Source organism: Cebus imitator, unplaced genomic scaffold (assembly GCF_001604975.1).
Source record: "Cebus imitator isolate Cc_AM_T3 unplaced genomic scaffold, Cebus_imitator-1.0 Scaffold217, whole genome shotgun sequence".
In the NCBI taxonomy this organism is placed as follows: domain Eukaryota; kingdom Metazoa; phylum Chordata; class Mammalia; order Primates; family Cebidae; genus Cebus; species Cebus imitator.
In genome coordinates, this window is record NW_016107532.1 from 3,482,868 (window position 1) to 3,500,656 (window position 17,789).

The following is a 17,789-nucleotide window of genomic DNA, read 5'->3' on the forward strand; positions in this document are numbered from 1 at the left end:
TGACCAGGATGGTCTCGATCTCTTGACCTCGTGATCCACCCACCTCGGCCTCCCAAAGTGCTGGGATTACAGGCGTGAGCCACCGCACCCGGCCATAATTTTTGTATTTTTAATAGAGACAGGGTTTTGCCATTTAGGCCAAGGTGGTCTCCAACTCCTGACCTCAAGTGATCCACCTGCCTTGGCCTCCCAACGTGCTGGGATTATAGGTGGGAGCCACTCTGCCTGGCCAAAACAATAGTTTCTATTTAAAATTGCTTTAGGAAATGTAGTGAGAACATTGAAAATACCTGGAAACTGCCAGGCACCGTGGCTCACACATGTAATCCCAGCACTTTGGGAGGCTGAGGCAGGTGGCTCACGAGGTCAGGAGTTCGAGATCAGCCTGGCCAACATGGTGAAACCCCGTCTCTACTAAAAATACAAAAATTATCCAGGCGTGGTGGTGTGAGCTTGTACTCCCAGCTACTTGGGAGGCTGAGGCAGGAAAATTGCTTGAACCCAGGAGGCAGAGGTTGCAGTGAGCCAAGATCGTGCCACTGCACTCCAGCCTGGGTGACAGAACAAGACTCTGTCTCAAAAAAAAAAAAAAAAAAAAAAAAAAAAACTTAAAAAAAAAAAAAAAGAAAAAGAAAAAGAAAATACCTGGAAACCCCAGATATAATCCCTAACCAACTCTTGCTCTACAACCTGCAAAGGCACATGGTACCACAGAAGAGCAGGTTACCTACCCCGCCCAGCTGCTGAATGGCCCCTGTCAAAAACTGGAGATTCTTGCCAGCAGGCAGATCCAAGTAAAAGGACTTTCCGGAAAAGGGATGCCTCCTGGCACCTGGTGAGTTCTTCTGGCATTTTCCCAGATACCTGGAAACTCCTAGCTGAGCCCCTAGAAAACAACAAAGAGGAGCAAAGTAAGAGGCTTGAAAAGAGTCCTGAGGCCAGGTAGCCTTCACTGACAGCTCAGTCTATGTGCTATGATAGCGCAGACTAGGTCCTGGGCACACACTAACAGCTGCAAAGTCAATGCCCTTATCCTCATGAAGTTCAGATGTGAAGAAACTGGAACCTCCAAACAAGATAACAAGCAAAAAAGGCCTGCTGACTTCTTCACTTCTTCCTTAGAATCTAAATCTAGGGAAGCCACTTAAGTAAAAAGGAATTAGATTCCCAAACCAGACATTGGGGGGCTGCGATGAATAGCAAGTTAGGGAAAAAAGGGCCCAGATTCACAGAGGGGGGCGCCAGGCAGGAAGATGCTTTCTAGCAGTGCTGAGTGAGTCACTGCCTGCCCTGTTGCCAGTGCCAAGTAAGCAGCCCAGCCCTAACCAAAGGCAGCAGGGTAACATCAGGGCAGTGTTGCAGCCTGGCTTAGGGTGGATATGCATGTGTATTCAAGACAGGTAAGAGGGCAAGGGGACAGTGAACTTGTTGGCCCTGAATAGGCTTACTTCCAGGCCTACTTCCTGACTTCTCCGTTTGGTAACTTAGGTAATTATAACTCAAAAAGACAGCTCTTGAAAAAGAACAGGTCAGAGAGAGAGAGAGAGAGACACGTGTGTGTGTGTGTGTGTGTGTGTGTGTGTGTGTGTGTGTGTGTGTGTGTGTGTGTGTTGGAGGTAACAGAATGCTGATGCAAACAGACAGTGAATGAGCCCATATTCCAGGGACTCTGCACCATAGTGGGGTCGTTTCCTTTCTGTGCAGACTCCAATCCCTAAACTCAATGGAGTGACACATGATAGGGCATAAGCCTTCTTCCTTGTAGGAGCACGTTACCAATCAGAATGGCTAATGTCCCAAGGGAACATTTGTGTATACAAAAACATGAGGCAACTGAAGAAAACAAGCACTACCAAAGAAACTTTCTCTGGTATAGACTGTCTATCTGTCATAATAATAAGCCAGATAAGAAAAAGAAAAGCCTTTAAAGTACAATAAATATCCTCAAAAAGTCTAGGGAGGATACTGAAACATAAAGCAGAACAGCAGTTAAAGAAAAGAATTAGGCTGAATGCGGTTTGCTCACGCCAGCAATCCCAGCACTTTGGGAGGCTAAGGTGGATGGATCACAAGGTCAGGAGATCAAGACCAGCCTGGCCAACACCGTGAAACCCTGTGTCTACTAAAAACACAAAAATTATCTGGGTGTGGTGGTGCATGCCTGTAATCCCAGCTACTTGGGAGCTGAGGCAGGAGAATTGCTTGAACCAGGGAGTTGAAGGTTGCAGTGAGCTGAGATTGTGCCATTGCACTCCAGCCTGGGTGAGAGTGACAGAGTGAAACTCTGTCTCAAAAAAAAAAAAAGAAAATAAAGAAAAGAAGAATTAGGCTGGGTATGATGGCTCACACCTGTTATTGCAGCACTTTCAGAAGCTGAGGTGGGTGGATCACTTGAATCCAGGAGTTTGAGACCAGCCTGGCCAAAATGGCAAAATCCTGTCTCTACTAAAAATAGAAAAATTAGCTGGGCATGGTGGTGCACGCCTGTAATCCCAGCTACTTGGGTGGCTGAGGCAAGATAATTGCTCAGGAGGCAGAGGTTTCAGTGAGCTGAGATCATGCCACTGCACTCCAGTCTGGGTGACAGAAGGAGACTCTGTCTCAAAAAAACAAAAAAAGAATTAGTTGGAGATAATGAAAATGAAAAATATAATATTTGGCTGGGCATAGTGTTTCACACCTGTAATCCCAGCACTTTGGGAGGCCGAAGAAGGTGGATTACTTGAGATCAGGACTTCGAGACCAGTCTGGCCAAATGGTGAAACCCCATCTGTACTAAAAATACAAAAAATAGGCCAGGCGCGGTAGCTCATGCCGAGAATCCCAGCACTTTGGGAGGCTGAGGCGGGCAGATCACCGGAAGTCAGGAGTTCAAAACCTGCCTGGCCAACATGGTGAAACCCCGTCTCTACTAAAAATACAAAAAATTAGCTAGGCATGGTGGCAGGCACCTGCAATCCCAGCTACTCATGAGGCTGAGGCAGGAGAATCGCTTGAACCTGGGAGGCAGAAGTTGCAGTGAGACAAGACTGCACCATTGAACTCCTGTCTGGGGGACACGGCAAGAGTTTTGACACTCCATCTCAAAAAAAAAAATAAATAAAAAATAACCGGGCAGGTGGCTCACACCTGTAATCCCAGCTATTCAGGAGGCTGAGGTAGAGAATTGCTTGAATCCAGGACAAGGAGGTTGCAATGAGTTGGGATCACGCTACTGCACTCAAGCGTGGGAGTCAAAGCAAAATTGTCTTAAAAAAAAAAAATAGAAGAAAAAAGCCAGATAATAGCAAGTGTTGGTGAGAATATGAGAAACTGGAAATCTCATATACTTCTGGAGGGAATGTAAAATGGTGTAGTCACATTGGAAAACCATGTGCTAGTTTCTTAAAAGGTTAAACACAGAATTACCATGTGACCCAGCAATTTTACTCCCAGGTATCCCCTTGAGAAATGAAAACACATCGACATGAAAATGTGTAAATGAATGCTTATAGCAATATTAATAATATAGCCAAAAAGCGGAGTCTTTCCCATCTTGCAAGATGATAGGTGAAAGAGTTGAGAAGCCAGAAACTAAAGAGAAGAAACCCAAAGCCAAGAAGGCTGATGCTGGTGACAAGGTGAAAAAGGGTAACCTCAAGGCTAAAAAGCCAAAGAAGTGGAAGCCCATTGCAGCCAAAATCCTGTCCTTGTGAGAGGAATTACAGATATTCCCAATCTGCTATGTATTCCAGAAAGGCCATGTACAGGAGGAAGTAATCAGTTGCTAAATTCAAGGGTGAAAAGAAAAGAAGTTCTTAAAACTGTTACAAAACCAGTTGGTGTTGACAAGAACAGTGGTACCAGGGGGTTAAACTTCATAAAATGCCTAGGTATTATCCTACTGAAGCTGTGCCTCAAAAGCTATTGAGCCATGGCAAAAACTGACCCTTCAGTCAGCATGTGAGAAAACGTAGCCAGCATTACCTCCAGGACCATTCTGATCATCCTCACTGGAAGCCATAGAGGCAAGAGGGTGGTTTTCCAGGAGCAGCTGGCTAGTGGCTTTTTTTTTTTTTTTTGAGATGGAGTTTTGCTTTTGTTGTCCAGGCTGGAGTGCAATGGTGTGATCTTGGCTCACTGCAACCTCTTCCTCCTGGGTTCAAGCAATTCTCCTGCTTCAGCCTCCTGAGTAGCTGGGATTACAGGCATGTGCCACCACACCCAGCTTATTTTGTATTTTTAGTAGAGATGGGGTTTCTCCATGTTGGTCAGGCTGGTCTCGAATTCCTGACCTCAGGTGATCCGCCCACCTCAGCCTCCCAAAGTGCCAGGATTACAGGCATGAGCCACCACACCCAGCCACTAGTGGCTTATTACTTGGGAGAGGTCCTCAATCAAGTTCCTCTACGAGAAACACACCAGAAATCTGTTATTGCCACCTCAAGCAAAATTGATAGCAGCAATGTAAAAATTGCAGAACGTCTTACTGGTGCTTACTTTAAGAAGTTGCATCTTTGGCTAGAGTTACAGAGGGTGCAAAAAGAAAAAAAGAAAGAAAGAAAGAAGTTGCAGACGGCTAGACAACAGGAAGGTGAGACTTTGACACAGAAAAAGAGAAATCGATTACAGAGCAGCGCAAGATTTATCAGAAAGCTGTGGCCTCACATGTTTTACAAAAAAATCAAAGCTATTTCTCAGCTCCAGGGATACCTGTGATCTGTGTTTGCCCTGACAAATGGAATTTGTCCTCACAAATTGGTGTTCTGAATTTCTTAAGAACCTAATAACTGACAACATTTTGTGTAATTTAAAAAAAAAGTGGAAACTCATATGTCCATCTGATGAAAGGATAAACAAAATGTGGTACATCTATATAATGGAATACTACTCAACAACAAAAAGGAAAGATGTACTGATACATGGCACCATATGGATGAACCATGAAAGCATCATGCTAAATGAAAGAAATCAGTCACAAAAGACTACATATTGTATGACTCTATTTATATGAAATGTCCAGAAGAGGCAAATTACTTTCTGTCTTTAAACACAAACTAGATTAGTGGATGACTAGGGCTGGGGAGTCAGGAGAAAATTGGGAGTGGCTGCTAATGAATATTCTTTTTTGGAGTAAGAAAAGTGTTCTAAAATTGATTGTGGTAATGGTTACACAATTCTGTGAACACACTAAAAGCCACTGAATTGTGCACTTTATATGAGTGAATTGTGTGGTGTGTGAACTATAACTCAATAAAACTGTTAAGAAAAAGAAGATTTATTTATTTTGAGACAGTCTCACTCTGTTGCCCAGGCCGGAGTGCAGTGGTGTGATCTTGACTCACTGAAACCTCTGCCTCTGGGTTCAAGTGTTTCTCCTGTCTCAGCCTTCTGAGCATCTGGGATTGCAGGTGCCTGCCACCACATCCAGCTAATTTTTTTGTATTTTTAGTAGAGACGGGGTTTCATCACATTGGCCAGGCTGGTCTCAACTCCTAACCTCAAATGATCTGCCCGCTTTGGCCTCCCAAAGTTCTGGGATTACAGATGTGAGCCATCACACCCTTCCTGGATTTTCCTAATTGTACTATTATAACATACATGTTAACATTTGGGGAAGCTGGGCCAGGCATGGTGGCTCAAGCCTGTAATCCCAGCACTTTGGGAGGCTGAGGAGGGCAGATCACAAGGTCAAGAGATCAAGACCATCCTGGCCAACATGGTGAAACCCCATCTTTACTAAAAATATAAAAATTAGCCAGGTGTGGTGGCACGCGCCTATAGTCCCAGCTACTCAGGAGGATGAGGCAGGAGAATTGCTTGAACCTGGGAGGCGGAGGTTGCAGTGAGCTGAGATCGTGCCACTGCATTCCAGCCTGGTGCCTAGCAACAGAGCAAGACTCTGTCTCCAAAAAAAAAAAAAAATTGGGGGAAGCTGGGTAAAGAGTATACAGGAAGCTTTGAGTATTTCTGAAATGTTTTTATAAGCGTGAAATTATTTTAAAATTAAAAATGAAAAGATCTATTCACATCAATAGATGAACTTAATATAACACAGTGTGAGCTGATAAATTGAGTAACTCTTCCACAAGGTATCACAAAGAGATAAATAAATGAACATTAGAGAATTTAAGAAATGCAAAGGATAGGAATAGAAGTGTCAACAACACCAGAAGAGTTGCAAAGGGGGAAAAACAATGGAGAGAAGAAAATATTGGAATAAATAATGATCCAGACTTTTGAATAAATATGGAAGATGAATGTGAGATTTCTATTCTCTCTCTAAATCTCACTAATATGACAGAAAAAGAATAAAAATAGGTAAGGATACTGGCAAGAAGATGACAATGGGCAAGAGATGCTATAAAATTTTGGAAGCTGGAAATTGGATGGGTTAGTGAAAAACAGACAGGAGACGAGAGAAGGCTAAATCCTAAGCCAGCAAGAAGCAAGCTGATTAGAGCTGAAAGGCCCAATCAGAGGGACCATATATTTCTTTTATTTTTTTTTAATAATTTTTTTTCTTTTCTGGGTACTCCTCCCGAACAGAGGGACCATATAGAGCAGAATGCTAGAATGAAACAGTAGGCTAAAAAAAGATTATTTAAGAGCCTTTAAAAGGAAGTTATACTCTCAGAACCCTCTCCTACTCCAGCAGAAGGCTACAGCTGTGGTTCTTAGCTGGGGGAGATTTTGCCCCCCAGGGGCTACTTGGCAACCTCTGGAAATGTTTTTGGTTGTCACAACTGGGAAGCGGATGTGCTCCTGGCATCTAGTGGGTGGAGGCCAGGGATGCCACTTAATATGTTACAAAGCACAGGACAACCTCAAAAAACAAAGAATTACTTGGCCAAAATGTCAACAGTCTTAAAGCTGAAAAAATCTCTGGACTAGTGGAACACTGGGCACAGGTAAAAGCAAAGATAAAGCTCCGGTGCAAACATAGGGGATCAAAAGAACGTCTATATACTGAATAGTAAGACCTACAGGTCACTTGTCCCAGTGCTGACAATGATGCTTATACTTACCAGACAGAGGTTTGGAGGACTCTTCTCTAGGGAACTGACTAGCCCAAGACAAAAACATACCAACTATTGACAACTGATGTCTCTCCCCCGCAAAACTGCCAGGTCCCAGCTTACAATGAAGTCTATCAGTTGACAACCCCTTTTCCTCACTCTTCAATATAAATAGGTAAACAAAGATCATCAGACATTTAAAGAAAGTTTCTAACAAGAAATTAGGGCCGGGCACAGTGGCTCATGTCTGTAATCCCAGCACTCTGGGAGGCTGAGGCGGACAGATCCTGAGAGTTTAAGAGCAGCCTGGCCAACATAGTGAAACCCCATCTCTACCAAAAATACAAACAATTAGCCAGGTGGTGGTGTGTGCCTGTGGTCCTAGCTACTTGGGAAGCTGAGGCAAGAGAATTGCTTGAACGCAGGAGGGGGAGGTTGCAGTGGGCCGAGATCACACCTCTGCACTCGAGCCTGGGAGACAGAATAAGACTCTGCCTCAAAAAAAAAAAAAATAACAAACAGAAAAAAGAGGAAACGGTGACAATGTAGGAAGCAGAAGAAAACTAAAAAGAAACAAAAAGTACAATTAATATTCAGGGACAGGAAAGGGAGTGGAAAGGGAATACATTACATGCATTAAACACAACAAAACATTGTAAGAAAATAAACACACAGAAAAGAAAATCTCTTGGAAATTTATAAATGTTATACAAATTAAAAATTCAATGAAAATTGGAGATTAAGTTGTGGAAATTTTCTAGAAAACAGCATACAAGACAAATAGATGGAAAATGGGAGAGAAAAACAAGAAAATCGGCTGGACATGGTGGCTCAGGCCTGTAATCCCAGCACTTTGGGAGGCTGTGGCGGGTGGATCACCTAAGGTCAGGTGTTTGACCAGCCTTGCCAATATGGTGAAACCCTATCTCTGCTAAAAATACAAAAATTGCCAGCATAGTGGTGGGCACCTGTAATCCCAGCTACTCAGTAGGCTGAGGCTGAAGAATTGCTTGAACCTGGGAAGCGGAGGTTGCAGTGAGCCCAGATCACACCACTGCATTCCAGAGCCTGGGCAGCAAGAGCAAAACTCGGTCTCAAAAACAAAAACAAAAAACAAGAAAATCAAAGGAAGAATCTATGAGATCCAACATCTAAACGATAAAAGTTCCAGAAACAAAAAAGAGAAAATAGAAGGGACAAATATTACAGAAATCGTGCTAAAAATTTCCCAGAGCTAAAGAAAATGATGTTCCAGATTGAAAGCTTCCACTAAGTACCCGCTCCATGAATGAAAAAAGTCCTGTATCAAGGTACCCTGTCACGGAATTTCAGAATACTGAAGAAAAAGACAGGATTTGATTTATATTGTGGGCAATACCGGAAGCCAGCTAATCTAAAAGCCTTCTTATAGGAGCCTCTCTGAACCGATTCTGGTTTGGGGGCTGCCCATTAAATAAATAAATAAATAAATAAATAAATAAATAAATAAATAAATAGGCTGGGCATGGTGGCTCACATCTGTAATCCCAGCACTTTGGGAGGTCAAGGTGGGAGGATCACTGGAGCTCAGGACTTCCAAGACCAGCCTGGGCAACACAATGAGACTCCATCTCTATCAAAAAATCAAAATGTAATAACTTTTAACAATAACAGCAATAAAAATAGCAAATACATATCACTTGCTATGCACAATATACTCTCAACAGATCTAAAAAGAAGATAAAATAATACCTGTTTTACAGATAAGGAAACTAAGGCACAGAGAAATCTTGTATGCCTAAGATCATACTGTTAGTAAGGGGTAGAGCTGGAATGAAGAATATCTCTTATTACTCATTTAGTGAAAGTTAAAAACAAATACAAAAAACACACAAAGAATGTTACCATGTTGGCACATATATGGACAAATATAGAGAAAGTCTTGTCTAAATTTATACAGAATTTCAGGAAAGCCAAATATTGCTGTGGGGCTCCCCAAACTTATACTTCATTTTTAAAATTAGTATTTATTTCAATAGTTTTTGGGGTACAGGTAGTTTTTTGGTTACATGGATGAGTTCTACAGTGAATTTTGAGATTTTAGTGCACCTGTCACCCAAGCAATGTACACTGCACCCAACAGGTAGTCTTTTATCCCTCACCCCTCTCCTAGTCTCCCCCATCACCGAGTCCCCAAAGTCCACTGTATCACTCTGTATGTCTTTGCATCCTTATAGCTTAGCTCCCATTTACAAGTGAGAACCAAATGGAATTTGGTTTTCCATTCCTGAGTTACTTCACCTACAGTAATGGCCTCCAGGTCCATCCAAGTTGCTACAAAAGACGTTATTTCATTTCTTTCTGTGGCTGAGTAGTATTCCACGGTGTAAAAAATACAGAATTTAAAATACGGGGATCCAGCACAGGAAAGAGGCAAAAAGAATTCCACAGAATGATGAGGGGAGATTGGAGGATGAAATCAGTGCAACAGGCCTTGTACATAGCCAGACCAGATTGGAGTACTGAAACGGTATGTCTCCAAGACAAACTGACAGATCCTCTGATGAGCTTGAAAGTACTGAGAGAAGGCATATACTCTGGTGAAGAGTTTGGATATGAATTAATGATCCATACAACAACAACAAAGAAAATTTCCTAGTTTATTATATAGCTCAGTGGTGAATATGTTTCATTGCAACCTCCTCCTCCCAGGTTCGAGTGATTCTCCTGCCTCAGCCTCCCCAGTAGCTGGGAGTATAGGCACACGCCACCATGCCCAGCTAATTTTTGTATTTTTAGTAGAGACGGGGTTTCACCATGTTGGCCAGGATGGTCTTGATCTCTTGACCTTGTGATCCACCTGCCTCAGCCTCCCAAGTGCTGGGATTATATGCGTGAGCCACTGAGCCTGGCCTTTTTGTTTTTTATTTTTTTGAGAGTGAGTCTTGCTCTGTTGCCTAAGCTGGAGTACAGTGGCATGATCTCAGCTCACTGCAACCTCTGCCTCCTGGGTTCAAGTGATTCTCCTGCCTCAGATTACAGGTAAGTGTTACCACACACTATTGATTTTTGTATTTTTAGTAGAGACAGGGTTTCACCATGTTGGCCAGGCTGGTCTCAAACTTCTGATCTCAGGTGATCCACCCACACCGGCCTCCCAAAGTGCTGGATTATAGATGTGAGCCACCGCACCTGGCTGAATAATGTTTACATAATGAAAATAATGTCAATATAAATAACCAAAATTACTACATATATACTGGGGGAATGAGAGGAAAGGAAGGAAATGTATGTGTGTTTGTGTGTGATGAGAAGTGGTGGGATAGAAAAAAAGTCTTTATCTTTCATAGGAGATAGTCAATAGATATAATGCAAATTTGGCCGGGTGTGGTGGCTCATGCCTGTAATCCCAGCACTCTGGGAGGCGGAGGTAGGCGGATCACTTGAATCCAGGAGTTCAAGACCAGACTGGGCAACATAGTGAGACCCATCTCTATAAAAAAAAAAAGAAGATACAATTTAAAATTGAAAACAATTAAAATGGTATGAGCATATTATTATAGAAATAAGGTGGTAGCTTCTAGAAGAAATAGTTAAAAGCTGTAAATGTTTGTATCTTAGGAAGTGGGAATCAGATGACCTGAAAGGGGAGCAACTCTCATGCCTCCTGCTTTTTTTGTGATAAGCTTCGGCCTTTTTTTTTTTTTTGAAAGGGAGTTTAATTCTTGTTGCCCAGGCTGGAGTGTAATGGTGTGGTCTCAGCTCACCGCAACCTTCACCTCCTCAGTTCAAGAGATTCTCCTGCTTTAGCCTCCTAAGTAGCTGGAATGACAGGACTGCCACCACACCCAGCTAATATTTTTTTGTATTTTTAGTAGAGACAGGGTTTCATCATGTTGGCCAGGCTGCCCTCCAACTCCTGATCTCAGGTGATCCGCCTGCTTTGACCTCCCGAAGTGCTGGAATTACAGGTGTGAGCCACTGCAACTGGCCTGCCTTTTAAATCTTTTAAACTATGTTAAGAACCAAATAGGAAGCCAGGTGTGGAGATATCCACCTATAGTCATAGCTTGGGAGGCTGAGGCAGGAGAATTGGTTGCATCCAGAACTTTGAGGCTGCAGTGAGCTATGACTGGGCCACTGCACTCTAGCCTAGGTAATAGAGCAAGTTCTTGTCTCTAAAATAAAATAATTAAAAAACATTTTTAAAGCATCAAACTGCAAGCTGGGTTCGGTGGCTGATGCTTGTAATCCCACCACTTTGGGAGGCTGAGGCGGGTGAATCATGAAGTAGGAGTTTGAGACCAGCCTGACCAACAATGTGAAACCTGTCTCTACTAAAAAGCAAAAAATTAGCCGGGTCTGGGGGTGCACGCCTGTAGTCCCAGCTACTCAGGAGGCTGAGGTTGAACCCAGGAGGCGGAGGTTGCAGTCAGCTGAGATTGCACCACTGCACTCTAGCCTGGGCGACAGAGTGAGACTCCATCTCAAAAAAAAAATCAAACTGGAATAAAAATGAAAATAAAACCCCTCTAAAATCCATACATAATCATCTTAGAGTAAATTTTAAGAATATAAAAAAGTATAATCTAAAATATTGGGCCGGGTGCAGTGGCTCATGCCTCTAATCCCAACACTTTGGTAAGCCACGGAAGGTGGATCACTTGAGCCCAGGAGTTGAAGATCAGCCTGGGAAACATGGCAAAACCTCATCTATACCAAANAAAAAAAAAAAAAAAAAAAAAAAAAAAAATTAGTTGGGTGTGATGGTGATCCCGGGGAGGCTGAAGCTGCAGTGAGCCATGATTGCTCCACTGCACCCCAGCCTGAGTGACAGATCAAGACACTGTCTCAAAATAAATAAAATAAAATATTCCCTTTTGAAACACTCTTGAGGAAAGTTCTCCAGAGAAACAGAAGCAAAAAAACAACAACAAAAGCAACTAGAGATGGGAAGAAGGAATAACTTAGTAAATGAAGTATATTACTGTTTAAAAGGTAACAAGCCAATGGCATATCTGTTGACAATCTAGAAATAAAACTAGATGGTATTAACTAAGGGGGCCGTACAGAAGCGAGTGCCATGTGCTAAAATACTTACCTAATTAGGTAGCAGTGTTTAGCTTAAGGATTTTATTGTAAACAACTATGAATGTAATAATGTATAAATTTAATAAGTTACTCTATCGTGACTCCATATCTGTCTGCTAATCTTGTTTATGATTCTTACTTGACCTTTACCATGAATCCCAAAACGCTCTATGATACTGTGTATACACACACACACACACACACACACACACACACAACTAAGTGGGTCAGCTGAGGTGGCTCATACTTGTAATTCCAGCACTTTGGGAGGCCTAGGCAAGAGGACTGCTTGAGGCCAGGAGTTCAAGATCAGCTTGGCTGACACAGTGAGACCTCGAATCAATAAATAAAATTAATGTAAGTACATAAAAACACTAAGGGCTGGGCGTGGTGGCTCATGCCTGTAATCCTAGCACTTTGGGAGGCTGAGGCGGGTGGATCACAAGGCAGGAGTTGGGGACCAGCCTAGCCAACATGGAGAAACCCCGTTTCCACTAAAAATACAAAAATTAGCTGGGCGTGGTGGCGCATGCCTGTAATCCAAGCTACTTGGGAGGCTGAGGCAGGAGAATCACTTGAACCCGGGAGGCGGTGGTTGCAGTGAGCTGAGATGGCGCCACTGCACTCCAGCAAACACTTCAGCAAACAGGGCCACTGCACTCCAGCATACAGGGCCGGGGGCGGTGGCTCACGCCTGTAATCCCAGAACTCTGGGAGGCTCAGGCGGGTGGATTACGAGGTCAAGAGATTGAGACCATCCTGGCCAACATGGTGAGACCCCGTCTCTACTAAAAATACAAAAATCAGCTGGGCGTGGTGGCACACGCCTGTAGTCCCAGCTACTCGGGAGGCTGAGGCAGGAGAATCGCTTAAACCAGGACCCGGCAGGTGGAGGTTGCAGTGAGCCGAGATCGTGCCACTGCACTCCAGTCTGGGAGACAGAGTGAGACTCCGTCTCAAAAAAAAACCAAAAAAACAAAAACAAAAACAACTCTAAATGATCAGAAAACTTCAGAGTGAACGTTTCTCGATCTTTTCCAAGAGGCCCTAAGGCAATGTCACTAGTTCTGACCTGTTACCCACCTAGGTCCGGGGCCCGGGGCCTACTCTCAGCCATGGAACTCTCCAGCTCGAGGCAATCGTTTCCTGAGAAAGGACATAACAGCAGCTCAACCATCTTCACCAACTCTTTGACCTTCCATCCCTCCCGCCCACTACCGTCTCCCAAAACGCGCACAGAAACGCGACTCCCGGGAACAACAAGACTCTAGTCCATTCCGACCTACATCCCGCGCCTCCTGCCAGGCTCTAGTCCATGCCCTCCGCCCCCTTTCACACTCCGCTCTGTCAACGGCCGTGACCTCTCGGCCACAATCCCCATACCTTCCTCCAGGCTGTTGTCCCCTACGTTCCTCTGCCACCTTCACTCCTCGGTCCCCTCAACTCCTGTGGCTCTTTCCCAGCCTCTATAATCTCCTCAGCTTCTGCATCTACCCGCTGCTCAATTCCTAAGCCCCCTCCACGACCCCGCACCTCGCCTCAACTGTTAACGACACCTTCGCCTTTCTTTCTCCCCTTCCCGGCATCCGTACCCTTTCCCGGCTCGCTCATCAAATGCCCGCTCCTTCTCGGCCCCCGTACTCCTTCCTCAAAGGCCTCCGTATTACATTCGCGAGCTCCATGAGCTCTTCCCGACTCCGCAGTACCGGGTACACCTGTGTAACTACATCATTCTCTTGGCGTCTTCGGCCGCGGCTCCGGTTTAAATTTCCTGCTGGCTCCGCCCCTAAAACGAGGCAGCAGCTTAGAGATCTGCCTTACGGTGTCCTTGGAAGGACAATATTAGTACCGCGATTCCTCTTTCCGTTCCCCTAACCACTACGTCTTCTCCAACCGTCTCTTCCTTTTTCGGCTCTTCAAATGGCTTGATGGCTTTGCCCCTGAATGGCCATCAAGTTGAGGACTAGTGGCCAATTTTCTTTTCTTTTTCTTTTTTGGGGGGGGCAAAGTCTAGTTTTTATCGCCCGGGCTGGAGTGAGTGGTGCGATCTTGGCTCATTGCAACCTCCGCCTGCCCAGCTCAAGTGATTTTCCTGCCTCAGCCTCCCAAGTAGCTGGGACTACAGGCGCCCGCCATCACGCCGGGCTCATTTTTGTGTTTTTAGTCGAGACGGGGTTTCACCGTATTGGCCAGTATGGTCTTGATTTCCTGACCTGGTGATCCGCCCTCCCCGGCCTCCCAAAGTGCTGGGATTACAGTTGTGAGCCACTGCAACCAGCCTAGTGGTTGCTTTTTAGTAATTCTTCACACTGAGCTGAATTGAAATTCCTAGGAGTTTTTTCTTTTGTTTTGTTTTGTTTAGAGACGGGGTTTCACCATGTTGGCCAGGCTGGTTATGAACTCTTGACCTCAGGTGATCCGCCCGCCTCGGCCTCCCAACCTGCTGGGATTACAGGTTTGAGCCACCGCGGCCGGCCCTTTTTTCTTTTCTTTTTTTTCCCCTAGGAGTTTGAATACCAAATACAGCTAGTGCTCGACTTACGACCACAATTGGTTCAGACAGACGGTCGTAACACGATTTGGTCGTAAATTGAGTAGGCTATATGCACGTGGAGATGGTAGTGCTGCCGGAAGCTGGTCCAAACTGTCGTACGTCCAGCTGGGCATCGTTTGCGCTGCCAGACGCGGAGCAGTCGTGGCTAGCGATTGTGGTTGTAAAGTCGAATGGTCGTAAGTTGCATAGGTCGTAAGTCGATCAATACCTGTAACAAAATAAGCCTAACACTTGCAGAGCATTTGCAGTTTACATAAAGATTTCACTTACACATCATCTTCACATCTTTGTCTCCTCCCATTCTTCAATTATTACCTACCCAATAAAACTTCTCAAAAGACGTATCTTTACCTCTCACTTCCCATCTTCAGCCCATCTAATTAGACTTTGAGCTAATTAGAGATCAAATTTAATCTAATTAGAGATCATTCAGTAGAGAGCTGGGGAAGCTCCCCACTAAAACTGTACTCAGGCAGGTCAACTGTGACTTCCACAGTCCCAAATACTGTCCTCATTATATCCAATTTATAGAAGATGGACTATTTCTTCTTTGAAATACTTTCTTCTCTTTGCTTCCATGACTTAGCACTCTATCGATTTTTGCCCTACCTCTATGGTTCCTTCTCACTCCCCTTTGCTGAATCTAAAGCCACTGTTGGAGTATGCCAAGCTTTAGCCCTTATCCCTCTCCCTTATCTCCCTAGGAGCATCCAGCTCCATGGCTTTGCAATTCAGCTCTGTGCCTTGCCTTCAGAATTTCTGTAGCTCTAACCTGTCCGATCTCCAGATTCACATATTCAAGTGCCTACTGGCTATTTCAATTTGGATGTCTAATAGACACCTCAGGCTTAACACTTTTAAAACAGAACATTTGTTTCTGTTTCACTGCCCCTGCCAAAAAGCAATTGTTTTGCCCCCAGTCTTTCCCTAGTAAAATGTTACTGTTACTCAAATGTCACCATCATTCACCCAGTTGCTCAAACCAAAAACCTAGAAGTTATCTTTTAGTACTTTCCCTTATGCCCATCCCCACTCCAAGAACAAATCCTACTAACTCTGCCTCCAAAGTATATCTGGAATCAGACCACCACTACCCTAGTTCAAGCACTATCATTTCTTGCCTAAAGTACTGAAGTCAATTCTTCTCTTCTACTCTTGAGTAGCTTCCTACCTCCCCCCAATATAATCTATTCTCCATTCAGCAATCAGAGTGATATTTTTAACTTTTATTTATTTATTTACATTTTTTAGAGGGAGTCTCGCTCTGTCACCCAGGCTGGAGTGCAGTGGTGCAATCTCGGCTCACTGCAACTGCTTCCTGTCTATTTTCACTCTCATTTTCTTATAATTTTTCAGTGGAATATGCAGAAGCAGAAATGATAATCCAATTTCTTTGTTGTTTTGTTTTGGTTTTTGTTGTTGTTGTTTTGGTGTTATTTTATTTTTTTTGAGATGGAGTCTTGCTCTGCTGTCCAGGCTGGAGTACAGTGGTGCAATCTCGGCTCACTGCAACTGCTTCCTGTCTATTTTCACTCTCATTTTCTTATAATTTTTCAGTGGAATATGCAGAAGCAGAAATGATAATCCAATTTCTTTGTTGTTTTGTTTTGGTTTTTGTTGTTGTTGTTTTGGTGTTATTTTATTTTTTTTGAGATGGAGTCTTGCTCTGCTGTCCAGGCTGGAGTACAGTGGTGCAATCTCGGCTCACTGCTACCTTCATGTCCTGGGTTCAAGCGACTCTCCTGCCTCAGCATCCTGAGTAGCTGGGATTACAGGTGAGTGTTAGCATGCCCGGCTAATTTTTATATTTTTAGTAGAGATGGGGTTTCACCATGTTGGTCAGGCTGGTCTTGAACTGCTGATCTCAGGTGATCTGCCTGCCTCAGCCTCCCAAAGTGCTGGGATTACAGGCGTGAACCACCGCACCCAGCCTGGTGTTTTGTTTTTGAGACAGAGTCTGACTCTGTCTGTGGCCCAGGCTGGAGTGCAGTGACACAATCACAGTTCACTGCAGCTTTGACCTGGGGCTCAAGAGATCTTCTGTCCTCCCAACCTGGGAGGAGTAACTAGTACTACATATGCATGCCACCACTTCCAGCTAATTTTGTAGAAAAATTGTATAGAGATGGGGGTCTCACTATGTAGCCCAGGCTGTCTTGAACTCCTGGGCTCAAGCGATCTTCTCAGCTTGGCCTCCTGAAATGCTGGGATTACAGGCATGAGCCACTGTGCCCATCCCTATAAATGTAAATTTAGTCTGGGTGTAGAAGCACGAATCTGTAGTCAGCTGCTTGAGGGAGTGAGGTGCGAGGATTACTTGAGCCCAGGAGTTTGAGGCCAGCCTGTGACAAACAGCAAAACCCCATCTCTAAAATAAAAACACACACACACACACACACACACACACACACACACACACACACACACAGGTGAAAATACCCACATTGTAATAGCCAGTCTCCAAGACGGCCTGCAATGATCCTTGCCTCCTGGTAGTCACACTCACATTAAATAGGGCCATGTAACCAATAGAATATTGAGGAAATGATAATGTGTGACTTCTGAGGCTGTTTTTTGGATCACCTGTTCTTGGGGAAGCCAGCAGTCATTACGTGAGGACACTCAAATATGCTTGTGGAGAGGCTCACATGAAGAGGAACTGAACTTTCTGACTAGCAGCCTGCACCAATTTCCACTCAAGGGATTGTGGCATCCTGCAAGCCCATCTTTCAACCCTAGTCAAGCCTTCAGATGACTGCAACTCACAAGATAATCCATGCCGGAAAAGCCTAGACAAACTGCTCCCCAGTTCCAGACCCACAAAAACAAGAGAGAATAAATGATTAGTGTTGTTTAAAGTCACTAAATTTTGGGCCAGGCATGGTGGCTAACGCCTGTGATCCCAGCACTTTGGGAGGCTGAAGCAGGAGGATCACTTGAGGTCAGAAGTTCAAGACCAGCCTGGCCAACATGGTGAAACCCCGTCTCTACTAAAAATACAAAAAAGAAAAAATTGGCCGGGCGCGGTGGCTCAAGCCTGTAATCCCAGCACTTTGGGAGGCCGAGGCGGGTGGATCACAAGGTCAAGAGATCGAGACCATCCTGGTCAATATGGTGAAACCCCGTCTCTACTAAAGCTACAAAAAATTAGCTGGGCATGGTGGCGC

The 17,789-nt window shown here is 44.3% G+C and overlaps 1 protein-coding gene across 7 annotated transcripts in view; it reads right to left on the reverse strand.

Annotated features, from left to right (window-relative positions):
* LOC108318332 (protein DBF4 homolog B-like) overlaps positions 1-13,986 on the reverse strand; it is a 40,980-nt gene extending 26,994 nt beyond the window's left edge. For 2 of the 7 annotated variants that reach the window (XM_017549349.2, XM_017549345.2), the window contains exons 1-3: positions 13,661-13,986; positions 13,152-13,214; positions 732-886 (exon numbers count right to left, since the gene is read on the reverse strand). In XM_017549349.2, the coding sequence (XP_017404838.1) occupies positions 732-886; positions 13,152-13,214; positions 13,661-13,679 (237 nt within the window). In that variant the 5' untranslated portion in view covers positions 13,680-13,986. The other 5 variants (XM_017549347.2, XM_017549346.2, XM_037746017.1 and 2 more) reach the window with 5 other exon arrangements.
* Between the last annotated feature and the right edge of the window lie 3,803 nt (positions 13,987-17,789).